Source organism: Sinocyclocheilus rhinocerous, unplaced genomic scaffold (genome assembly GCF_001515625.1).
Source record: "Sinocyclocheilus rhinocerous isolate Xijiao unplaced genomic scaffold, SAMN03320098_v1.1 scaffold391, whole genome shotgun sequence".
In the NCBI taxonomy this organism is placed as follows: Eukaryota; Metazoa; Chordata; class Actinopteri; order Cypriniformes; family Cyprinidae; genus Sinocyclocheilus; species Sinocyclocheilus rhinocerous.
This window is the reverse complement of record NW_015656602.1, coordinates 163206-189291: the sequence shown is the minus strand read 5'-3', so window position 1 is coordinate 189291 and position 26086 is coordinate 163206. Positions and strand designations below refer to the sequence as shown.

The following is a 26086-nucleotide window of genomic DNA, read 5'->3' as shown; positions in this document are numbered from 1 at the left end:
ATTGGGCACCCCTGGCTTGAGTTTTTCTGCTCAAGCTTCTGGCATAAACTAACCTGGGCCGCGTTTCCCAAAAGCATTGTAGGCCATCAATGGTATCAATGGTCTCTACAGTGCTTTTGGGAAACGAAGCCCAGGACTCAAATCTGATCTTTTCAGCAGGGTAGGTGATCGTTCTTCACCTCCAATCTCATCTTTCTCTCTCGATGTAGATGTGTTTTTCTCTCTCTGCTTGGCCTTGATGGTAGCAAGTCTCCTTGAGACTATCCTCATCACCAATGTCCTGTGTGGTTCCCGTGACTTTCCTCCCTTACCCAAGTGGCTCAGGATTCTGGTCCTGAAATATCTTGCTCGACTCGCTTGTATGAAGAAATCTTGCGATAAACACTTTGAAGGTAAGACTCTTTTTGGCAGCCAAGATATCTTCCAGGATGGTTTCGCAATAGAGTTATTGGTGCTTTCCTGATATCGGAATTCATATCATTGGTGTAAATGATGTTTTCCAGCGGTGATCTTGTTTCTTGCCTACAGCAAACAGATCTGAGAGCACTTTCTACAAAAGCAGCATGACTGATAATGCCATGACTGATATTCCAAAGAAAGAACTAGTTAGTGCAAGTCCACTGAGAGTCTGGGAACAATGTCTTGATGAAATGAAGAAGATGAGTAAAGATTTATTGGCCATCCGCCACCAAGTTGAAGAGCACTTCAATAATGACAACAGAACAGATGAATGGATCATGTTTGGTCAGGTCATTGACCGCGTGCTCTTTATAATGTATACTCTCTTTATCATTGTGAGTTTAAGCACGATTATGGTCCTGTGGCTGCACTTGTACAGTCTAGACAAAAGGTCATAATATATTATTACCTGCTCTGTAAACTGAAGACATCAAAATCTAATGATGTCAATGAGGCCATGATTTATTTATGATGTAATGCAAGGGATCTTCAACAAAATACTCTAGCTTTATACACTTTATAGTGGCTTTAATGGGGTAGTTCACCAAAAATGAAATTTCTGTCATCATTTTCTCATCCACAAGTTGTTTCAAACACAAAAGAAGATATTTTGAAGAATGTTGGTAACCAAATAGTTGACAGTAGCCATTGATTTTATGGCAGCAAAAACAAAGTACATCATGACAGAATTTCCCTTTCCTATCCCTTTAAGTGTCCCAATACTTAAATTTGCATAGACATTCAAGCTCTAGAAAGTTGTATAAATAAGTATTAAAATTTAGCAAATGTGTAGACTGAATCTGACTTTCTGTTTTAGCTTTGGTATCTTGAATAGCAATGACTTTTGTCACTGTCATTATCAAATATTCTATTATTAGATAAAAATTAAATATTATTTAAACATCACACAAACTTTGCTTCTGGTTTTGGTGTTTGTTTGTGTTTGTTATTTAAGGATTTATTGAGTTAAGTTATTGTGGTTAAATATATGTATTGAAATAAACAGTTCAATACATTTCTAAATTGATAATTATAGTTGATGATAGTTATTAATTTGATGACAAGAAAATGCTTTTAAAAATGCAGTATGTTACGTACCATACAATCAAGGCCAGTCTGTGGAAATATAGAACTAGCCATGGTATATAAAAACAACTGGAAATATTTTCAAGAGGATTTAATGTTAAAATAGATTTTATAACGTCTTGAAGAGCCATAATAGCTCAAGTGTGAATCCGGTGTTCTTTCCTCTAATTAAATGTGTGGCACTGAACATGTTTTTTCATCTAATGGAAAAACAAGCTAGATCACTAATGAGTTCAACCAAATGGATACAAAGCTATTAAAATAAGATAGGTCAGTGGTTACCGAAGGTGTTAAACAACATGTAACTGCACACGATAGTGTCAGAAAAGTCATCAGATTTCACCTGTGGAAGTAAACGGTGAGCAGTTTTAAAGAAAAGGATATCTCATCCACACCGAGCATTATGGGACATCTTTGGCGTTTTCTTTTGGCATTTTTCATTCTACTTACAGGTAATGAATTAAGCTTATATGTAGATGACAGACTTAATGTTTCGGTCAGTTATAATTTTGTCGTTGTTAAAAAAAACTATGCAATATCTTCAGTGATTCGGAATTACCCTTTATAACAAATCAATTGTCTTTTTGTAAGCAGGTATTTTTTGGTTGTTTTGTTATTGTTGTTGTTGCTGTTGTTTTTGTGCTATGCATTCCAAACTTTGATATAACATTCACATATTTATATGCGTAATAATTGTTTGGTCAAATCAAATTATAATGTGATGTATTTTACTTTGTTAGGCTTTTGTCAAGTAATTACAGCTTCTGCAATTGTAATGTGATTTCAAATTTTGCTGCAAAATTTCTAAAATGTTTAAACTGATCTCACCCCATGTTGCAGGATCGGCTTTAGAGTTACAGTGGTGTGAAAAAGTGTTGGCCCCCTTCCTGATTTCTTATTTTTTTGCATGTTTGTCACACTTTAATGTTTCAGATCATCAAACAAATTTAAATATTAGTCAAAGATAACACAAGTAAACACAACATGCAGTTTTTAAATGAAGGTTTTTATTATTAAGGGAAAACAAAATCCAAAACTACATGGCCCTGTGTGAAAAAGTGTTTGCCCCCTAAACCTAATAACTGGTTGGGCCACCCTTAACAGCAACAATTGCAATCAAGCGTTTGCGACAACTTGCAATGAGTCTGTTACAGCGCTGTGGAGGAATTTTGGTCCACTCATCTATGCAGAATTGTTGTAAATCAGCCACATTGGAGGGTTTTCGAGCATAAACCGCCTTTTTAAGGTCATGCCACAGCATCTCAATAGGATTCAGGTCAGGACTTTGACTAGGCCACTCCAAAGTCTTCATTTTGTTTGTCTTCAGCCATTCAGAGGTGAACTTGCTGGTGTGTTTTGGATCATTGTCCTGCTGCAGAACCCAAGTTCGCTTCAGCTTGAGGTCACGAACAGATGGCCGGACATTCTCCTTCAGGATTTTTTGGTAAACAGCAGAATTCATGGTTCCATTTATCACAGCAAGTCTTCCAGGTCCTGAAGCAGCAAAACAGCCCCAGACCATCACACTACCACCACCATATTTTACTGTTGGTATGATGTTCTTTTTCTGAAATGCAGTGTTACTTTTACGCCAGACGTAATGGGACACACACCTTCCAAAAAGTTCAACTTTTGTCTCGTCAGTCCACAGAGTATTTTCCCAAAAGTCTTGGGGATCATCAAGATGTTTTCTGGCAAAACTGAGACGAGCCTTTATGTTCTTTTTGCTCAGCAGCGGTTTTCGTCTTGGAACTTGGACCATTTTTGCCCAGTCTCTTTCTTATGGTGGAGTCATGAACACTGACCTTAACTGAGGCAAGTGAGGCCTGCAGTTTTTGGATGTTGTTGTGGGGTCTTTTGTGACCTCTTGGATGAGTCGTCGCTGTGCTCTTGGGGTAATTTTGGCCGGCCGGCCACTCCTGGGTAGGTTCTCCACTGTTCCATGTTTTTGTTATTTGTGAATAATGGCTCTCACTGTGGTTCGCTGGAGTCCCAAAGCTTTAGAAATGGCTTTATAACCTTTTCCAGACTGATAGATCTCATTTACTTTCTTTCTCATTTGTTTCTGTATTTCTTTGGATCTCGGCATGATGTCTAGTTTTTGAGGATCTTTTGGTCTACTTCACTTTGTCAGGCAGGTCCTATTTAAGAGATTTCTTGATTGCGAACAGGTGTGGCAGTAATCAGGCCTGGGTGTGGCTAGAGAAATTGAACTCAGGTGTGATAAACCAGTTTTAACAGGGGGGCAAACACTTCTTCACACAGGGCCATGTAGTTTTGGATTTTGTTTTCCATTAATAATAAAAACCTTAATTTAAAAACTGCATGTTGTGTTCACTTGTGTTATCTTTTACTAATATTTAAATTTGTTTGATGATCTGAAACATTAAAGTGTGACAAACATGCAAAAAAATAAGAAATAAGGAAGGGGGCCAACATTTTTTCACACCACTGTATGTGTATTGTTTCTGTAATACATATGGCATACATTCAGTTATGCTTTATGTACATTTATAAGATTTGACAATGTGCACTAGAAAGAGAATACTTTTAATTCAGTTAAATATGCTAGAAATATCCATTAGGGATGATCAAACAATATACATTTAAAAATGTTGGAATACTTTTTGTGTTTATATTGAACACTTAGCCTAAATATTTGTATAATTTTATCAAAGACGCCCCATAGACGAGTAACTTTTTTTTGTGAAATATCTGTACATTTTTAAATTGTTTTAATACTTTTTGGGGTGACTATATACAAAAATACTGTGTAACGCAGCATTTGTTTGCTGACTGCAAATACATAATGCTAATACATGCTAATAAATGGACATCAAAGAAGCCGCTAAGCTAGTTTCCCTGGTTTATGGTCATGTTAAGTGTCGTGTCTGGCAAATATGCTTCGCTGTGAAGAAGGACAAAGTGGACCCACGTATGACTCTCTACAGGAAGTCATTGACAAGAAGTCCTTCAGACCTTCTGTCAACCTCAGCAGCCCCACCATAACCAACATCTCCTTCACTCTCTACGCTATCTTGGGAGTGGTGAGTCAGTGCAGGACCAGCTGTATGTCTCTGGTTGTGTAAACTGTACTTGTGTCTAAACATTTGATGCTTGTTCTGTTTTGCAGAATGAAAAAACACAAATTCTTACCACATTCCTCTGGCTCAGCCTGGTAGGTTTGGTGCATGAACACTAAAAGATGTTTGAATAATCACCTGAATATGTCGCTATCCTGTTCTTCAATCATGTTTCGTTATAGTACTGGTTCCATGAGTTCCTCATTTGGGATCCAGAAGCCTGTGATGGCATTACGAAGATATCTCTTCCTGTCAAAGATCTCTGGACTCCTGACATTATCGTTTATGAGTTGTGAGTGCCCTCAACTGGGGAGGTTTGGGACATTTTTATTGCTCTGGAGAATTAATGCACTTCATGTTGTTACTAACAACAAATGGCATATATTTTCTTTCTCTTTGTATTTTTATATCAATATAGTACAAAATCATTCTATTTAAATAAAGTGATAAACCAGTTAGGTGAAAAGTAATCTAAAAGTAATCAGAAAGTAGTCCAAAAGTAACCCTAAAATGCGTAAAGGATTACATTACTGACTTCAATTTTCACACCATTAAGCTTCTGTCTTTCAGTCTTTATTTAAAAACATTTTCTCCAAAAGTTTGTGTAAGAAAAGTTTAAATAGTGTGATAAACACAACAAGGCTCTGAAAGTGACTACTGAGTAGATGTGTGATGAAGATCTGTAGTTCGATTTAGCCACTTAGAAACTTAACCACTTATTTAGTCACTTAGAAATGGCCTTTTTCAAAATAACAAGGGGGTTTTACTGATGTATTTTATGTGGTAGAATATACTGTGAATATATATTGAACTTGTGTTTAACCACAGACCTTATTTTAGTCATTTAAACAAAAACCCCTTCAAAAACCCATTGACTTTGGAGGTGCTAGATTCTTGTTTCCGGGTTTTGGTTTATAAAACAAGATGGCGGACACGTTGATGTGTCTGGAGTGGTCGAATTCATCAGGATAATCTTCACAAATGAACACAACTTTTATTAATTTTGAAGCCTAGATACAATCAGCAGAACTAAAAAGCTAAATGTAGAGTATAAACGAACTATAGCACTGTCACATGACTTCAACGTTACCACTAGGGTGACCATACGTGCCATTTTCCCAGGTCGCGTCCTGGCCAGGATTTCTATATTGCCTAAAATATCTAGGTTTTGGCTTTGTTTCAAAATAACAAGGGGGTTTTACTGATGTATTTTATGTGGTAGAATATACTGTGAATATATCTTGAGCTTGTGTTTAACCACAGACCTTATTTTAGTCATTTAAACAAAAACCCCTTCAAAAACCCATTGACTTTGGAGGTGCTAGATTCTTGTTTCCGGGTTTTGGTTTATAAAAATATCTCATCCCTGCAGCACTCTGTAAAGCTATTGTTATATACTGTATATCTATATAGTAAACAGGCTTTAGCTGAAAAGGGCGGTACTTGTGGACTTTCATACAAACAAAACTGTAGCAATAATGACTTCAGAAGATTTAAAGCATTAGATATAAGCTATGTAATACTGTTGCTTTCGTCTTGCTTAGGCCAATTCTGTAAATTGACTGTTTTTGTCTTAGAGGAGCTTTAAAATAATGTGGGCGACAAGTATTTTATTAAAAAAAATTATAAATATAACAATTTCAACTCTCTCCCTCTCTTTAGTGTGGATGACGATGTATCTCAGGCCTGTCCTTACGTGTATGTGAACCACACAGGCCACATCCGCTATGACAGGATGTTGAGGCTGGTTAGCGCTTGTAACCTACAAATCTTCAGTTTCCCTTTCGACATACAGAACTGCTCTTTCACCTTCGGCTCCTACATGCATACCAGTAACGTCTCCTCTTTCATTGCTCTCCTCATTTCCTGCCACCTCAGCACATATTTGCCATGAAAGCATTTTCCCTTTATGTGTTTCTGAGTTTTGTGAAGACCCACTTAATGTTCTGTTAGTTTCTGTGGACTTTCACATGCAGTAATGTAAAGTCAACATATGGCAGTAAGAGAATGTCAGTTTTTTCACACTAGATGACTTTTGAAATAAAGCTGTTTTGCCCTAGGAATGAAAAAAAAAAACACTAAGATAAACTATTTGTATTCCAAGTGTATTAAGTGTAATTCTAACACCTGTAATACATGTAACCCCTTCAGTAAAGGACGTCCGTGTCAGTCCTGTCCTGTCCTCTAAGGAGATGACAGTAAACTCGAAGCGTTATCTGCAGGCCAGTGGAGAGTGGGAGCTGGTGGATATCTTGGGCGACACTAACATTTTGAAGTTTGGAATAGATGAATGGGACATCATCACTTTCTGGGTAAGAAAGAGACAAAAGCATAATAGTCGTATAATAGGCTATGTTTAGAAATGCATACTAAAATGCTACGCTGTTCCCTATCGAACGGTCTCTCCCGTTGCGTTATATGCTTATGGGATAAACTCCTGCTTACTGATACCGAAGTCTGATTTGATCACATTTGTTTAGCTGCACGGACTTCAGCCCGCCAAAAGGGGTGGCACCGACTGCCATATAAGTCGGCTCTGAGCGCCATTCATCAGAACTTTCTCCTTCAGCGTGAAGACCATCTCCTCGCTGGACTCTGATGCAAGAAGCTTGAAGCCTGCTACTCACTGTGGACCAGCCCCGGCAGCGGGAAGGCGCTCCTCTTCAGCGCCTTGTCCTCTGCAGCTATCCGGCGATCAAAAAAGCACATTTTCTAAGAGCAAATTTCCTCGCCGTTGTTGCAAATGCCGTGACGCTTCAGACGGGCACAGAGAGTGTGCCGCTTGCCTGGGCCACACCCACGCTGAGGCTGCTCTCACTGAGAGAGACTCCTCTCATTGCGAGAGCTTGAGTCTCGCCCTGCTTCACCTTATTCTTGCTCTCCCATTTCTCCCCTCCCAGCTGCCTCGGAGGAAAAAACAGTGGAGTCACGGGGCTGAGCAACCGAGCTCAAGTGATTTCATGCCGGCACAGGTCCCGCGTGCTTCACTCTCCCCGCAGCACTTTGATCCGGTGTCTTTTGCACGTGAGGATCAGCGCCCCTCGTCTGCAATGAGCGGTTTGATCTTTTTAGGTGGATCAGAGGAGAATGACTCCATATTACTGACAGCTTCAGATTCAGAGGATTGCGCGTGCTCCGGAGAGGATCCTGGCACCCTTCTCCCTAATGAGTTATCACGGGCTGGTGTGGATAGCGAACTGATTCGCATCCTCACCAAGGCTGTGGAGAATCTCAGCTTAGCCAGCTCCAGAAGAGCCTGCCCACAGCGCTTAGACGAATGATGCCGAATGATGCTGGGCCGTCGTCAATGAATCTCCCGCCAGAGACCAGTGCCATTTTTCCGGAAGTTCACGATGAACTTACAAAGGTGTGGCGCGCCCGCAACTCTGTGTGCGTCCACTCTTCTAATTCTGCCGCCCTCACATCTGTTGACGGTGCTGAAGAAAACATCTCTGCCCAACATCTGCCCTTAAACTAACGGCCAAGGCTGTGCACCCTTCTAAGCCCAGCAGGACAATTTCGGCTCTAGTGGGCTGGGCTTATTCAGCACTGAATAGAGCGCTGGTTATTCACTCCCCCCACCAACAATTCCTGCTGGACCTGAGACTCGAACCCGCAACCTACGGGTTACAAGTCCAACTCTCAAACCATTTGGCCACGACTGCACCACAAAAAAATTAATGAAATCATAATTAACAGAACGGTGACGACTCTCTCTTGCATCACCGTTTATCCACCGTTATTTAAGGAGCTGCGCACAGCAACCAACCTGGCTCTGCAGGCTATTAAGGCAATTGTGCAGGCAATCAGCGGGGCCATGGTCAGCATGGTGGTACTTGAGCGCCACCTTTGGCTCAATTTTAAGAAGATCAAGGACACAGACCAAATCACCTTCCTTGACTCCCGACTTCCTTGACTCCGGTGGACTTATTTATTTAAAAGAGCAGTACTGCGAATGTCAGGTTCCCGTCCCATGAGGCGACCTGTCACTCGACAGACTCAGACTACTTGCCACCAGGCTCTAGGCTTGGAAAGCCATCCCGGACGTGTCAAATTGGGTTCTGCAGACCATAGAACGAGGTTCCAGTTCGCTTCAGAAGTATTGTTCAAACTTCAGTACAGGACAACGATTCTTACTTTCTCCGGTCTGAAGTACAAAGTCTGCTTGCAAAGGGAGCCGTGGAGACGGTTCCTCTAGCGAACAGCGAGTCAGGCTTTTACAGCCGTTACTTCCTTTTTCCCAAGAAGGACACTATTTTTTTCTTAGAACTGCAGTTTAGCCCTCATAATTCTGACCTTTTATCCAGCAATTTTGTCTTTTTTTCTCTGAATTCAGTTTTTATTTATTTCTGCCACGGGATAAAAAATAAAAAAGGTAATTGCATCTTTTTATCCCACAATTCACTCTTCTTGCAGAATTGCGAGGAAAAAAAAAATTTCTGAGATAATTATTCATTTGTGGCGACATTGTACAAATTAATTTCATTAAAGTCTGGCCACAATTTAACCAAATTAAAAAGAGGGAACAAATTAATTCTTATTAATAAAGTCTTAGAAACTAATTCTTTATTTATTGACCATGAATCACAACATATTTTCATATATGTTATATGTCATATTGTCATATGTCATATTTAACATATACGTATATATATATTCATATATATATTTTCATATTTACTTCCAAATGTCATGAGCGGAGCTCCGTAAATGACGATATTAAATGGACATAAATGGTGATACTCCAAAATAAAAAAAAATAAAAAAAACATACAGCACTTTAAGCTAAATGTATGTCAGTCCAAGTCTTACTGTTTCCATCCTGCAGGTGGTGATAAAGCGACAGCCGATACTGTATGTGGTGAACCTGATCATCCCCAGCTCCTTCCTCCTGATCATTGACATCTTGTCGTTCTACTTGCCGCCGCACAGTGTGGATCGATCCTCTTTCAAAATGACCCTCATTCTGGGATATACAGTCTTTCTTCTCATTATGAATGACCTGCTTCCCAGCACTGCTAATGGGACACCTTTAATAGGTCAGTTAGCCACAACACACCTGTATGAAACAATGCGTGAACGGCAAACAACGAACATTGGTCATAACACTCAAGAGTGTAAAACAGGTTACTTTACTATTACTCCAGTGTTTTCCAACCCTGTTCCTGAAGGCACACCAACACATTTTCAAACTCTTCCTCATTAAAGGGGTCCTATTATACTTTTTCACTTTAGTTAGTCTGTAATGTTGCTGTTTGAGCATAAAAAAAAAAAAAAGTATTATTATTATTATAGGAAATTATGATCCGCACTCACGGATCTATTATTAACTATTATTATTATTATAAAATATTATAAATTTTATTATAAATATTTTATATTTTATATTATTAGTCTGTGTGCATTGAATTTATTTAATACACGAGTTTCACAATTTGAGTTGAATTACTGAAATAAATGAACTTTTCCACGACATTCTAATTTATTGAGATGCACCTGTACATTCCAGAGAGCTTGGAAAGAGCATTAACCAAAAAGATTCACAAATTTACTTATGTGGCATTATATGAATTATGTGAACGCTCATTTAAGTATCATATCTCTAAAATTTGGTTTCACCTTCTTAGGTATTTATTTCTCAGTGTGTCTGGCACTCATGACCATAAGTCTACTGGAGACGGTCCTCATTACCTGCGTTCTCCACCATAATTCAATGAAATACAGGGAGGTGCCACACTGGGTTCAGGTGCTGGTGATGAGCTTCATTGCTCGACTTATTTGCTACAATTTCCCTGAAGACCCTTTAGCCAAGATAGAAGGGAAACAAGAAACCAATCCATGGGTCATCCAGCCCTCAGAATCAACGTCCAGTCAACACACATCCACTAATGGTGAGACAAGAATAGAAACTGATGCTAACTTTCAAATCAAATGTGCCCAAACCTGTTCCTGGAGGGCCGGTGTCCTGCAGAGTTTAGCTCTAACCCTAATTAAACACCTGAAGTAGCTAATCAATGTCTTCAGATTCACTAAAACTTCCAGACAAGTGTGTTGGGCCTGGTTGAAGCTAAACTCAGCAGGACTTTGGTCCTCCAGGAGCAGGATTGGACACCCCTTGTTTTAGATGCTAAATGCTTGCTTTTTTTGTCCCCTAGCATCTGGAACCATGACACTGGATGTGCCTGAACTAAGACAGATCAGTCAGGATCTTAGAGAGATGAACACTTATTTGTCCATTCTACGAAAGGAAGACCATCTACAGAACCAGTGGTGCCATGTGGGCTACATTCTGGACTTCCTTCTCTTCCGCATTTACCTGTTGATAATCACCGGATACGCGCTTGTAATCATATGCATGTGGTGCATTTGGATGAACCAGTAGAAAAAGTACAGGGCTAACAGAAAATATATTATAAAATGTATAAAGTCTGTATCTCAGAATATTTATATATAGACTTTTGGTTGTTTTCCCATGTTCACTAGAGCAGAAATGTAGTGAGTAGAGATTGACCAATATTGATTTCTTTACATTTTTCCATGATCAGATATTGGTTTTGTTGTGTTTAAACGACCAATAAATGGTTCAGTTATGCACATCGGTTATCAGCATATAAACATGCAAATAATCTGTATCGGTTTTATTAGGGTGACCATATGTCCTCTTTTCCTGTCCTGGTCAGGACTTCTAAATTGCCATAAAATATCCTGGTTTTGGCTGGTTATTGACGTTCTCTCATACATTATATGTACGCGTATTTGCACTGCTTTGACTGTTCTCTGTAGATCCCGCTTTCTCGCGCGCCACGTTGGTTGTTGGTCAAACTACTTTTCAGTCATTACTTTCTACAAGTATGAAAACAATAGGAAAACAAAGCCAAAACCTGGAGATTTTAGGCAATTTACAAACCCCGGCCAGTAGAGATGCACGGATCAGCTCAAACGCCACCCGAATCTGCTGTTTTATACAAATTATCCACCCGTCACTCACCCGCACCTATATTTTCCGCCCTGACCCGCACCCAATTGTCACATAATTTTTTTTCTAATTCTTAGTTTTGCATGATAATATGATGAATCGATGGTTCATTTTTAACAGCAGATTCAGTTATGTTCGAGCTGATCTGCACACATCTGTGGCACATTATGGCTCCGACACGACCACCGGAGCTGATCGCGGCCACTCTAGTCAATGCTCGTGTTAATATCTGCCGCGCCACGGCACGTTTCAGAAGCGTTTCTCAGTGCTGCTTCGCTAAAGGTAGGTGGCTAGTCTATTTTTGATGAACACCGCATCCAAGCCGACACAATTAAATAATTGAGGATGTATTTTAAACGACTAAAAAACAGCTACAAATCTTTTATCCTTGTCGTTCATAACTAGACATTAAGAGTATTATCGTTGTCTGTAGGCTACAGCACAACAAAGTACTGTAGGACATAGCAAAAAACACAACAATAAACACAATTAAACTGGACAAAACAACTAGGGCGGCACGATAAATCGCATGCGATATTTAATGCGCATCTTGCCAGTAAAGCCGGATCTGTAATCAGCGGTAAATCTCCATAACGTGCGTGCTTTCACATTGAGCAGCATTTACTACACAGAGCCGTTGTTCACTGACAAGCTGCGCAAAACATGCGCAAAATATGATCGTGGTTTAGCGCAGCTGTCTGTCTGCCTTATGAAAAAGATGCATTTTAAAACGCGTTCATATTTTAGAGAATGTAGTTAATATTTTCATCATTAATGATCCATCTCATCCACCCACAATTAATCTGAATTAACTTTTTTTATTACCCGACCCACGGATATAACTGCGATCCACGCATCACTACCGGCCAGGTCATGACCGGGAAAAAGAAGACCTATTGTGACCTTATTATAACCGATACCGATTATTTGCATGTTTATGTGCCGATAACCGATATGCAGAACTGAACCATTTATTGGTGGATGTGACATTACAAAACCGATATCTGATTTATGGGGAAATGCCCAAATATCGGTAAACATATCGGTAAAACCGATTATCGTCCGATCTCTAATGTAGAGACCAAAAGATCTGACTAACACAACAATACAATTATGACTAAAAAACAATAAGACAGTCTAAATATCTTTAATTCAGTTACATATATTTACATAACAATAAGAAATTATATATGTACATTTTCTCAAATAGAGCATCAAAAGCCCCTGAATAAAAAGGCAATTCAGTAATTTTACAACAATAAGCTCAAGTGGACACATCGTCAGCAGGATCAAATGAAAAGTTATAAACTTAATATTATATCTCATAAGCAACCATACAAAATCAAGTTTGTTCATTCATTCATTCAATCTCATATACTTAAGGTCAGTGCATTCAAGTCATTTAATGCTTGTGGCAGAGTAGCACATAGTCGTTATTGCTTCATATATACTCACAGCAGCAAACAAATGGGCTCTTGAATATATTTTCATTTAGATACTACCCAAACTAACTTGGGTCCTGTATGCATGTAATACAATTTGCCATTATAATAAACTCTTTTAATACAGTAACACTTTGGTACAACTGTCTTTTTCCATTGAACGAGAATGGGCCACTGTTCAAGATTTTGGACTGAATGCGAGATGTTGAAATGACGTTCTGGCTCAAACATTAATACAATTCTTGTTTGAACAAACTTATCAAACTAGTGCAAATTAAAGAGCCAACAAGACATTATTTGTCTAACAAGGAACAGAAAAATATACAAAGTGCCATTTTTTGCTAGGTGCAAAATGTTAAAGCAAAAAGGCCTTTAAATTTACAAATAAAGACCAACATTGGGCCTCATTTGTGAAACATGAGCAAAACAAATTTCAAAGCAACTTCAGCAAGAATGGTTTTACAAATGAGCAGAACACACTTCTGGTTAAAATGTTCGCAAAACCAAAACAATTTATGCATAAATTACGTGTGCATAAATTACGTGAATTACATCTAAATTACGTGCAAAGCCAAAACGGTTTTACGAACAAGCAAATTGAATTTCTGTACAAAATAGTTGCATTCAGTTCAATACGACAATTTACGATTCAATCGTTAACGGACACTTACATAAAAAATTAGTTTTACTTGAAATTTTTATTTTTCTTAAATGAGGTCCATTGTTGCATTGAATTTTATTTATTTATTTACAAATTATTAATACATTTATTTGACTCGCATTTCACGAATGAGGCCTTTTGTTTTAGTAGCTTTGATCATTAACACAGTAAGCTGGAACCTGGCACTTCTAGAAACCTCTCGGGAAACAAAGGTTGTGCAAAACCCACTGGAGTTCAGCTGCCCAGTTCAGTTCTCTCATCGATACAAACGAAGAGCCATTAAAGAGGCACACAACAGGTTATACCAGGGGTGTCCAAACTCGGTTCTGGAGGGCCGGTGTCCTGCAGAGTTTAGCTCCAACTTGCCTCAACACACCTGACTGGAAGTTTCTATGCCTAGTAAGAGCTTGATTAGCTGGTTCAGGTGTGTTTAATTAGGGTTGGAGCTAAACTTTGCAGGACACCAGCCCTCCAGGACCGAGTTTGGACAGCCCTGCGTTATACGTTTAAATATAACCAACAAAAAGCAGACAGACAAAAACAAGACACATAAATCCCTACACATAAAAGCTTACGACACAGGACCCGACAGCCTGTTGATTAAAACAAATTGGATTTTTAAGGACGGAGGCAACAAACAAGCAAAAACATGGCATATAGTAAAAAAACAATATAATTTTGTATTTGAAGGCGGTAGTCCTTAAAAGCAGAAATGTCTTCTTTGCACATAAAACTCTTTAGCATTAATAATCCATTATGGACAAGCAGGACTTTCAGAGCAGCTTATTTGGGACGGGAATCAAGAAACGTTTGGCTGAATATCAGTCACTACATTCACTGTTGTGCTGTGCTCTGGTTAAATCTTACTGGCATTGTGTGTTAGGTCCCGCTGGCCTCGTCTGCCTCTCTGTCCTCCTGCTCCTCCATGTTCTTGCGAGCCATCCGCTTTCTCCTCTCGGCAAGTCTCAGACAGCGAGGACATGCCTTCCCTCCCTTAAAGCAGGTCTTATGATAGCATGCATGACAATCTGCACAACAAAAAACAGACCAACCATTACAAACAACCACCACAACATGGAAAAAAAGACACATGGACTGAGTACTTGGACTCTGATAACTGAGTGTACAGACATTGTACATTGTGGTCTAGTTTAATAAATTTATAAACAAATGCATAAATAAATGCATATAAACAAATGCATTAATGTATAAAAAGTTATACATTTAGTTATGTATTGATTTATTAATACATTTATGCATTTAATTTTACTGCATACAAAATGCATAAATAGATTAATTATTTTATAAAAATGAATAAATGTATACATAAATAAATATATAAATAAATGCAGAAATAAATAATTGTATGAATAAATGCATGCCTAAAAATAGAAATAATTGCATAAATGTATGAATAAATGCAAAATGTGTACATAAATAAATGCATAAATGTATAAATAAATCCATGAATAAATAATTTTATAAATAAAGGCATAAATAAATCCAATACATAAATACATATATAAATAAATAATTGTATGAATAAATGCATGCCTAAAAATAGAAATAAATGTATGAATGAATGCAAAATGTGTACATAAATAAATTCATAAATGTATAAATAAATCCATGAATAAATAATTGTACAAATAAAGGCATAAATAAATGTATAAATTAATAAATACATAATTGTATAAATACTTGCATAAATGTGTATATAAATAAATGCATTAATAAATGAAAAAATAAACAGATGTATAAATACATAAATACATGCAGAAATAAACTATAAATACAAAAATGTGAATAAAAATAAATGCATAAATGTATAAATAAATCCATGAATAAATAATTGTATATAGGCATAAATGAATCCAATGCATAAAAAAAATGTATAAATAAATGCAAAAATGTGTACATAAATAAATGCATAAATGTATAATTAAGTAATTGTATAAATAAAGACATAAATAAATCCATAAATGCATAAAAAAATGTGTAAATCCATAAATATATAACTGTATATATATTAAATACTAGCATAAATGTGTACATAAATAAATGCATTAATAAATGCAAAATAAACAGATGTATAAATGCAGAAATTAATGTGGAAATAAACTATAAATAAACGCATAAATGCAGAAGTGTATAAATAAATGCATAAAAAATGCAAACATGCTTAAATAAATAAATGCATGAATTAATCAACCAATCAATAAGAGGCTCACCTTCACAGCGCAGGCACTTGCTGAGCTCGTAGGGGAAGATAATGTCTTTGTCATTTCCACAGAACTCACAAATGAAGCCTTTGGCCTGGCAGAGCTGTGGGAGAACAACAAGAGAAGAAGAACGAATAAACCTGATCATCTGAAACTGATCATTTGCAAATCTAGATGAAATATTAATTCCCCATTTTAGACACTTAAAGAAGTGCCATGTTATGTAACTCCTATCAAATCGTGTGTAGATGGTTCCTCACCACGCAGTCCGTGACGTGGCTGGAGCCGAGGCGGAGCAGATCACGCAGCTTTGGCGCCAGACTGCCGCTGCGGACAGCCATGAGGTCGTTGAGAGAGAACAGGTGAAAGTCTTCGGTCAGATGTCCAGGAAGAGTGTCAAACTGATCCAGCACCCTGTCAACAGAACGGAGACTTGTGACGCAATGCTCTTCAGTGCTGTCTCGAAGAAAAAGTGCAGGAAAAACACTTACTCTTTAGCCAAACGGCACGTTTTTAAGAGATTCTTCATGTGGTTCAACTGTTCCCTCAATGCCTGTAACAGAAAGAGTAAATTCATTCTTAATGAAACAATACAAATCACAACTAAAATGTGCCTACACAAACGTTAATTATATTATATTATATTATATTATATTAGGGCTGGGCGATATAGCTAAAAAATTTGTCAACGATAATGTTTCATATTTTTCGGTATCAATAATTATTGACATTTTTTATAACCTTTTTTAAAACAAACTGTTTTAACTTTTCATGGCTATATCTCTTGTGTGAGACGCGAGTGCAGCAGTCATATTTGTCCGTCTAAAAAAATGCGCTGAATGCGCTCATAGCACGTGCGCTATATCGAATATTTTTTATATCGTTATCGAAGAAGGTGTACCGTCGATAAATATCGATACCGTTTTATCGCCCAGGCCTATATTATATTATATTATAAAATTTGAGGTAACCCCAAGTCACCAAGTATTCTTTCAAAATGTATTTGCTCAAAAATACAGAAAAAAATACAGTAAATACAGTAATATTGTGAAATATTATTACAATTCTAAAACTTTTTTTCTGTACATTTTAAAATAGAATTTATTCCAGTCATGGCTAAGCTGAATTTTCAGCAGCTTAAATGTTTCTTTGATGAATATAAAGTTTAAAAGAACAGCATTTATTTGAAGCAGAAATATTTTGTAACATTATAAATGTCTTTACGGTCACTTTTGATCAATTTAATGCATCTTCACTGAATAAAAGCATTAATTTTTAAAAATTAAATTAAAAATCTTTCTGACCCCAAACTTTTGAACAGTAGTGTGTAGTAGTGTAATTTATATAAATTACATTTTATTACATATTTTATAATATATTATATTAGTATTTTATTATTACACTATTACAGCAAAGCCATACATAGACATTTTTAATTTTGAACAATATACTTTCCAAAAGTCAAAACTAACTAAATTAATGTGTTCTTCATGCTGAGCAAAAAAGTTACTTTTACTGGTTTACTTGCTAAATAAACATAAATATTATATATACTTTTATAATATTAATATATCACACTCTTAAAAAAAAACTATATATACAGAGAGATATATATAAAATTAAAAATATATAAATAATAATAAAATAAAACTATTTGTTATATATATATATATTTGACAATATAATTGTTAGATATTTATTTACTTATATTCCATGTTATATATTATTATACTATTTTACGTACGCGCACTGTTTCCAGGGCTTTGACCTTCTTGTAAAGGCCGCTGTTGATGTCGTTTAGGTTGAAGAGAGGATCTCCTGCAATCTTAGCCAGCAAGTCCCTGGAAAAGTTGCTGATGTAGCTTTTACTGAAGTCCCACTTCCTGAGGATCTTTCCTGGCACTACAGCCTGCGCGTTCTCATGACAGCACTGGCAAAAGTACCGCCCCAGATACTCACAGTACCTCAGCCTCTTGATGTAGTCTATTACAAAGAGAAATCACCACCGTAAACCCACACTTTGAAGTAAATCAAGTTGTATTTGTACTACGCATATGTGTTTTGTACCTGGATCAATGCGAATGCCGCAGCCAGCGCAGCGGTAGTTCTGTTTTGCCACCACCACTTTCCTCCTGATAGGATCAATGGAGACATACAGTATATAAGTTACAGAATCATGTAATGAAAGAAATGAAGCTGAATACTGATGGTGATGGTCTTACTTTGGAGGAGAGTGAATGTTGAAGATGATCTGTGGTCTAGGAGGAGCCCACTCCAAATTTCCTCGCACTCGGATGCGTAATTTGTAAATGTCCGCGTGTTCGCCATCGTCAGGTGAAATGGGAAGAGAATCTGGTATTGGAAGGAGCTTAAAAAACATACTTAAAATCAGCAGAAATTCAGACATTTTCACTTAGAATCCAAATCCAAAGACAGTACAGGTTTTTTTTTTTTTTTCATGCACTTGTACATTTTTAGATTTTGGGCTGTTTTGCTTCCTTGTCTACTTTCAGACTAGTGGATAGAAAACATTAAAAATAAACATTTAAGTGTTTATTTTATTACACTTGATCTATTTGCATCTGTAAATTTGAATTACAATACATACTTTTAAAGACTTAGCACCACTTGCATACACCAAATTTTACGGTTTTATTCCCATCTATATTCTGAAGCTTTTTACAGAGAGGTTTGTTCATATATAATTTACCTGGTGAAAATGTATTTTTTTCTGTCTGTTGACAGTATTTTCTGATTTATGGAAGCATGAAAAGAGAAATCCATGTTCCAAAACCTTTAACTCTAATATGTCATCAAAATGAAACAAGAATTTTGAACCCGGCTTTATCTAGTGTTCAGATTTTTGTTCTGGAAAGCTATGCAAATTAGTACATATTTAATTTGTAACAAAACATTTCAGAAAACTTGAGGCATCTTTACAACCCCAAGGAGGCTCTGTGCCTGCTCAAAATTCAGTGTACTGTAAAAACATAACGCCAGACTAATGTCAAATTTACACTGCTAAGTTGGCGCAGAAGCACTTCTGAAGTGGTATTAGGCGTCTTTACACAGACTGTTTAATGCTGCTCAGAGGTGGCATAAATGCATTTACACAGATACAAATACAACTGTAATACAACTGTAGCCTAAGATGGTTCAGAGCAGGCTTAATTTAGTCTGGCTTTTATGCAGCATTTCGTCTTTGCACTGAATTTTGAGCAGGCACAGAGCAGCCTTAACTTGGCTATGTAAAGATGCCTTAAATTAAGCCTGCTTTTAGAACTGGTCATAGTACCATTACTGCTGCTATGGTGGTGATAAATGACCTTACTGGTGCCCTGGATAGAAAACAGCACTGTGACTGCGCAGCCTTATTTGTGGATCAGTCCAAAGTGTTTGATTCAGTGGATCATGAATTGCTGCTGAACAAACTTAGCAGTGCTGGTTTTGGACCAGGGACGTTGAAATGGTTTAGATATTATTTAGCAGACTGGACTCAGTGTGTTCATGTGGAGGATCTCAAATCTGATTTTCTTGATATATCTAAAGGGGTTCCCCAGGGTTCCATTTTAGGACCTATTTTGTTTTCTATTTATATAAATGATTTGAGTAAGGACATTCAAGCACATAAAAGGACATTCAAGGACATTTGAGTAAGGTACTTTTTGAGGGGCGTCGTGCTCTGGAACCAGCCAGTCGAGCTCTGAGGCGGCGGGCAGCTGCATGCCCTCAAACTGTCTGAGGAGACCCATCGCCACCGACTCTGCTGAGTTGGACTGTAACATGGATGGACAGCTGTGCAGAGAGACATTTCAGCAGATCCCAAATCAGTTCTGGATACCATTCAGAACTCCAAAAAACTGGACGTCATGACCACAAAAAGATCGGCCAAATAAAAAGACAGATTTGAGATGTGCTTACATGGAGTCTGAGCTGAGGAAGGATCTGCTGCTGGACGCACTGCGTTTGATGTCTGCATCTGAGAACCACAAGAAGAAACAATTAATGGTTTCTCCAATGAGATCTACTGTATAAGAAGAGCTATATACCAGTGACAGACCAATACATAAGACATTATTTGGCTTTTTTACATTATTGCTTGCTTGGCTGTGCAACAGTTAGCGTCCCTAAAATATTTGGAGAACTCTGAATAATTAAATATTATAAAATATTTTGTGGATATATGAAATATTATGTAAATGTGTAATACAATAAATTGCAGAAATGTTACGTAAATTAATAATATTAATATCATTAATAATAAAAGTTATAATAATATATAATTATAATATAATTTTAAGTATTTGTTATATACTGTGTGTATATATATATATATGTATATATAATTTAAATTCTACATAATCTAATTTTTTATTTAAATTAACTTATTGGTGAATTTGCATGTAAATGCTCAGTATATGATACATACTACTGTACAGAAGGTTTGTATTTTAATACATTTTCAATAGGGATGTCAAATCAATTAATGGAGATTAATCGCATCCAAAATAAAAGTTTGTATTTACATAATATATGTGTGTGAACTGTATATATGTATAAATAATATATATATATATAGTTTATGTGTGCTAAAGATAGAAATAAGGTTTCAATGTAAAAAAAAATGTTTAAAAAAAAAAAGCCTAAATGTCGGGTAAAACTAAGCAAAAGGTTGATCGGTTTTATTTCCCAAATGGCCCGTGTCCTAATATTACATAAGTTGATAAAGACAGATAGGTGATTCATGGCACTGACTATGAATTAAAACATTAAGATAAGAAATCTTTAGATTTAATGATTAATATTAAACATAAGTGATTAAGGCACATGATTAAATCCATTCTTATAATAATAATATATAATTTTTGAGACACACCCATCATAATGCAGGAAGCCGTGTTAAAGGTTGCAGTTTATTAGCACATACAATAAATAAAAGCCAGAAAGCGGCGGCATGCAAACGAGCTTTATACGGCACGCATATTGACACATGGGATGGACACGTGTGAGGGGAACAAGCAAAGCAGAGGAAAAAGCAGGAACAGCCACCAACTACTGCTACAGAGTCTAAAACATCTGACTCCTCTGATCCCACCATCATATCTATCACTGATCAAGCAGCAAAGGCTGTGAGACGATACACACGGCTTCCCTCTTTCTGTCAGTCTCTGGTACCTGAGAAGAGGGACGCGAGTGACAGGGACAGGCCGCTCTGAGACACCGCCAGCAGGGACTGACCATCACTGCCATCTAAGAGACAGAGACCAGACTGTGTGCTCAGACAGACGCCTGTTTCTGGTCTCGTACAATGTATAAAGACAACATGAAATCTAAACAGGCCACATTCACTTTCTTAATAAATGTCCTGGCCACCATCCATCAATGCAAAAACTGAACCTTATTCAAAAATTATATTTAGTTTATATTTTAATTATAATAATATTAAATTATAATATTTAAATTTTTTAAATATTTAAAAAATACACAACCAATCAAAACGTTTTAGTAAGATTTTTAAATGTTTTCTTTGATGAATAGAAAGTTCAGAAGAGCTGCATTTATTTGAAACTGAAACCTGTAACATTATAAATATCTTTACTTTAAATTTATACATTTTTATATTTAAAAAACCCTACTGACCACAAATTTAATAACGGTAGTGTGTCTATTACAAATGTTATAAATACATACCTCATGAGCTAAAATAGTGACAGATTTATTAAGTACAATTCATTTCTGTAAAATCTGTGTTGCATTTTATTTTGTAAAAATATGGAAAATATTTTAGGAAAAACATTTGAAGGTATATGTTGATCTTTATTAATAAGTTACTATATTGTGCATAAAAATAAATATGAACAAATATCTCTATTTTGTTCATTAGCCAAAAAATACATTTTATAGCAGGTACATAAATATTGAGACTATATTAGACTAATATTTGCAATTAAAAATGTTTTATTAAAAATAACAAAATAAAATTATTATGTTTTATTAAAAAAGTTATTGACAAATTTTAGATATATCACCTATAAGAATCAAAATACATTATTTCTAGACAAATATTTCTTTGAAATATGTAATATTATGAAGGTTTTTTGTTTTTTGTTTTACATTTCATTCTTTCTTCATTATATCAGGACAGTTGCACCACATGACATTTTACAACCAGAACTAATCTTGGCATCATAAAAAAGCCGAATTATCCAAACTTTTAAGGAACTGTTTTTATGTGTTTGAGTGTGTTGGTTATACCAAATGACTTCTTGGTTGGACAATATGACTGTTTTATGTTTTATTAAAATTTAGCAACACATTTTATATATATTACCCATAAGTCCCACAATACATTATTTCTAGCCAAATATTTCAATAATTCTTGGAAATGTCACATTATGAAGGTTAAAAGTGTTGCAAATGTCATTTTCAATACAGTCCCGTGACAATTCCAAGTGTCAATTACAAGCTTTTTAACCATATGAACAAAACTTTATTCACCCAGAACTGGAGTTAACATCTCACCACCTGAACACCGTCTGCACCCACTTTTAAAGGTTTTTGTATATGAACGTGTGTTAAAGTAAACTCTGTTAATTTTGATTTCAAATTGATTTGCGTACTGAAGTCCAATGAATTAAGAATAATAACACCTGCAATGACTATTCTGCTCTTTCCTGCTAAAACACAAACAAATCAAGCAAAACTTGATTCAAAGTTACAAATTAGGAATCAAAAATGAGCATAATCAGTTAGAAATCAGTCAGGAGATTGGGATGCCAACACATTTCTCTTCACATGGCATTATGGGTAATGAGGGCAATCGTGAGGATGATTATACGATCACAAGCGGGAATGAGGTCATCGCAATCAGAGATGCACTTCCTGTCTTGAGCTCCTACCTTTGAGCTCGAAATCCTCCACGTCTCTATCCGAGCCAGAGTCAGAGGGGTGAAAGGAATCCTGGGAGCTCCTCCGTGAGCCGCCACTATCCACAGATGGGATTTCTGTGGAAAAAAAGCAAGAGATATACACTGTATACATCCTGTTTACATTTGATTTCTCCTCGATCGCAAACGTCTCATCTTACGATTACTAGAGGAGGCCGGTGGCTTCATCCGCGTGCGGCGTATCTGCAGTCTGCGCAGACGGATTTTCTGTTTGAGCTGCTGGATTTCCGTGTCGCTGTCGCCCTCTTCCTCCGCCTCCTCCACCGGCCTGCGCATGTTACACTTCATCAGCTCGATGGCTGCGATCAGAGACTCAGAGATGCTGAAGTGGGCGTTTTCCTGCGGTGATGGGATATGTATGCGAGTTATGAATGACATATACAAGATATAAGAGAGATGCTGAGCGTAGTGAGGAGTTCGCACTTGCCTTCTCCAGATCAGCACAGCTGCCGAAGTCCTGCTCAGAGAGGTAGCTGATCAGACTCTGACCCTCGGACGGTCTGCGGAACAATCCGTCTGGGACGCTGTTGTACTGGCTGTTGTCTGTAAGCGTGAAGGCACGTTTAAGAAGATGATTATTTAAAAAAATATGATATAATGAGGTATGTAAGTGTCCATGATGAAGAAAAGGAAATCTTGTTAGAAATGTAGAAACTGTTTTGCAGTGTTTTGGAAAACTTTTATACCATTTTCAATAATTATTTTCACAAAGGTTTTTAAATATATATTTAAAGTCCCTGTAAAGTCAATATTTAGTATGTGTTCTGAGTTTGTCACACCACAGAAAAATTTCTTATTAACCACTAAGCCAAATTTGAATGATAAAAAAAATCCGCTAAATACATAAAATAAGTTATCAAAATCTCAAAAAAATGGGCGGTATCCTCTGCTCTCAAACGCTGGGGGCGTGTCCACTGTCTGCGCTGAAACCACGCCCACTCGCGGGAAAGCTGCTGCCTTTGAACTGTTAAATACCGCTACAGCCTGAATGGATGCTCCTAGCAGCTTAATTGGATTTACAAAGCCATTCATATTTGCTCCAGTGCGTCATCGACAGTTATTACAGTGTTAGGGGAGGGGCCATGATCGAAGGCTCCGATGCGTCATCGACAGTTATTACAGTGTTAGGGGAGGGGCCATGATCGAAGGCTCCAGTGCGTCATCGAGTCATGATTTCAGCCCCGCCCAAAAAATCCTGAACACAGAATTGGTGAAAAACTGTTTAACGGTCTAACTCCACTATTCAGTACTACAGAACACAGTCTTTGTAATGTGTTTCAGCAATACATTTGTAACATTTATAATGCATTTAGAAACAATTCTCAGAATTGACTTTACAGGGACTTTAAGTAAAACATTTTTTTTAACAAATATCCGAAATTATTAATTAAGAAATATCAGCTTTTTGGGAGTCGCACCACATGACATATTACAACCAGAACTGATCTTGTCATCATAAAAAGGTCATTATCTGATATTTTAATTTACCTGTTTTAATGACTTTGATTAGACTGACAAAAGTTTTTAAATATTAATAAGCAGTGGAGGAGTATTAAATATTTTATAAAGAATAATAAAAAAAAATTTCATTATTCATTATGATATCAGGACAGTTGTACTACATGACTCTTTATAACCCAAACTAATCTTGCCATCATAAAAAGGTCTAATTATTTGATATTTTTAAGAGATATTTTTCTGCATATTTCAGCATGTTGTACCACATTACTTTTTTGTTGCACCACATGACTTTGATTAAATGGACAAAGTTTTTAAATTAATAAGCAGTAGAGCAGGGGTTTTTTTATATATAAAATGTTTGTGCCAAACTACTAATTTTTTTTTTTTTTTTTTTTTTTTTTCTTCATTACAATATCAGCACAGTTGTACCACAAGACATTTTACAACCTGAACTAATCTTGCCATCATAAAAAGGTCAAATTATCTGATATTTTAATATATTAAAAATTTTTTCAGCATGATTCAGCATGTTGGTTGTACCACATGACTTTGATTAGATGGACAAAAGTTTTACTATATTCTTTCTTCATAACATCGGACATTTGTACCACCCTAAAATTTGTACTTGATGCTCACAAAAAATATTTAAATTTTAAATAAAAAATACATTTATTTATTTATTTTAAATAAATTTGAAATAAAACATGCTCTTCAAAGAAGTGGTGTATTTAGGTCTTTGTAAGCATGAATTGCATTTTTAATGTATTTTTTAATAAAATCATAGATAGAGAGCATCATGCCATTGACCCAAAGAAAGATGAAAGATGCATTTACTCACTAGACTCCATATAAAGGGAACTGTTGGCGCTGCTGTCGCTGCTCTGGGGTGAGAAAGGACCACAGCTCTTTGAAATTGGTGTAGCCACGACAGATTCTGGGAAATAAACAAAAATATAATACAAATTATGCACAAACACATAAAAAATTAGGATAAGGAAGCTAACTAATGCTTCTTCTAGGGATGTTCATCTCGGTTATTTCTCCTAACCGACGCTCGTTAAACGATTATTAACTGTTAACCGACAAGATTATTTTAAATTAGAAGTGCAACAAGTAGCCTATATGCAGAGTTTCGGTTCATTTTTGTGCTGCGCGAAAGGAAACCCAAGACGGCAGAAAGCTGCATCCTATTTTTCTTTAGGCCTATTTTACAAAAGCACAAAGATTTGTTTTTATTGTGAATGTACACAAATAAAGGCAAACCTTTTACAATTCCAATTATCTTTATGACTAAAAGGAGTAGTTGCTTCCACTGTTAGAAGGAACAAATTCAATCAATTGCGGCAGCGCCGCATTGCTACCTTGACAATGCAGCCTGTTCAATATCATAACAAAATAGTCAGACAAACATATGGAAAAAAACACACTGCTCAGTTTAAATATGTAAAATCTGTTACATATTTAAGTGTTATGATTGTTAACCGACAAGATTATTTTAAATTAGAATTGAATTAAATTATAAAGGATAAGTGTCTGTGACCCCTTAAAATACTAACATTTGTTTTCCGGCGATTCATTTTACATGCGCAAACCGCAGCAAACAACAGAACATAAGGATTCATATCATATCACATCATGCACCTGCAACGCGCTTCTGCGAGCGGAGAAAAACATAATAAAGCTAGGCTATATATAACGAATAAATAGGCCTATACGAGAAACATATTTTTACTTAAATAATAAATTAAG

General features: G+C 36.4%; 2 protein-coding genes across 5 annotated transcripts in view; one reads left to right on the top strand and one right to left on the bottom strand.

The window, feature by feature from the left end:
* The first annotated feature begins 221 nt into the window (after nt 1–221).
* Nucleotides 222–11016, top strand: LOC107720399 (5-hydroxytryptamine receptor 3A-like). The gene is made up of 9 exons (XM_016528096.1): nt 222–392; nt 4429–4592; nt 4679–4723; nt 4811–4920; nt 6291–6460; nt 6780–6940; nt 9457–9667; nt 10256–10519; nt 10784–11016. Exons 1-9 carry the CDS (start codon nt 239–241, stop codon nt 11008–11010), a joined length of 1506 nt encoding a protein of 501 aa, XP_016383582.1. The 5' UTR covers nt 222–238; the 3' UTR covers nt 11011–11016.
* A 3150-nt stretch (nt 11017–14166) lies between these two features.
* LOC107720396 (run domain Beclin-1-interacting and cysteine-rich domain-containing protein-like) overlaps nt 14167–26086 on the bottom strand; it is a 24421-nt gene continuing 12501 nt past the window's right edge. For 2 of the 4 annotated variants that reach the window (XM_016528091.1, XM_016528093.1), the window contains 14 exons: nt 25176–25271; nt 23304–23419; nt 23017–23215; nt 22829–22933; nt 21105–21179; nt 19851–19908; nt 19592–19724; nt 18152–18297; nt 17997–18061; nt 17674–17912; nt 16421–16482; nt 16190–16343; nt 15939–16032; nt 14167–14735 (listed from right to left, as the gene is read on the bottom strand). In XM_016528091.1, the coding sequence (XP_016383577.1) occupies nt 14587–14735; nt 15939–16032; nt 16190–16343; nt 16421–16482; nt 17674–17912; nt 17997–18061; nt 18152–18297; nt 19592–19724; nt 19851–19908; nt 21105–21179; nt 22829–22933; nt 23017–23215; nt 23304–23419; nt 25176–25271 (1691 nt within the window). In that variant the 3' untranslated portion in view covers nt 14167–14586. The remainder of the gene's footprint in view (nt 14736–15938; nt 16033–16189; nt 16344–16420; nt 16483–17673; nt 17913–17996; nt 18062–18151; nt 18298–19591; nt 19725–19850; nt 19909–21104; nt 21180–22828; nt 22934–23016; nt 23216–23303; nt 23420–25175; nt 25272–26086) is intronic. The other 2 variants (XM_016528092.1, XM_016528094.1) reach the window with 2 other exon arrangements.

Excerpts from the sequence above, each read along its gene's own strand:
- LOC107720399 (XM_016528096.1), top strand. The coding sequence starts at position 239 with ATGGTAGCAAGTCTCCTTGAGACTATCCTCATCACCAATGTCCTGTGT. Across the intron at positions 393-4,428 it reads TTGCGATAAACACTTTGAAG|TGTCGTGTCTGGCAAATATG; the intron begins GTAAGACTCTTT and ends GGTCATGTTAAG. Across the intron at positions 4,921-6,290 it reads GACATTATCGTTTATGAGTT|TGTGGATGACGATGTATCTC; the intron begins GTGAGTGCCCTC and ends CCCTCTCTTTAG.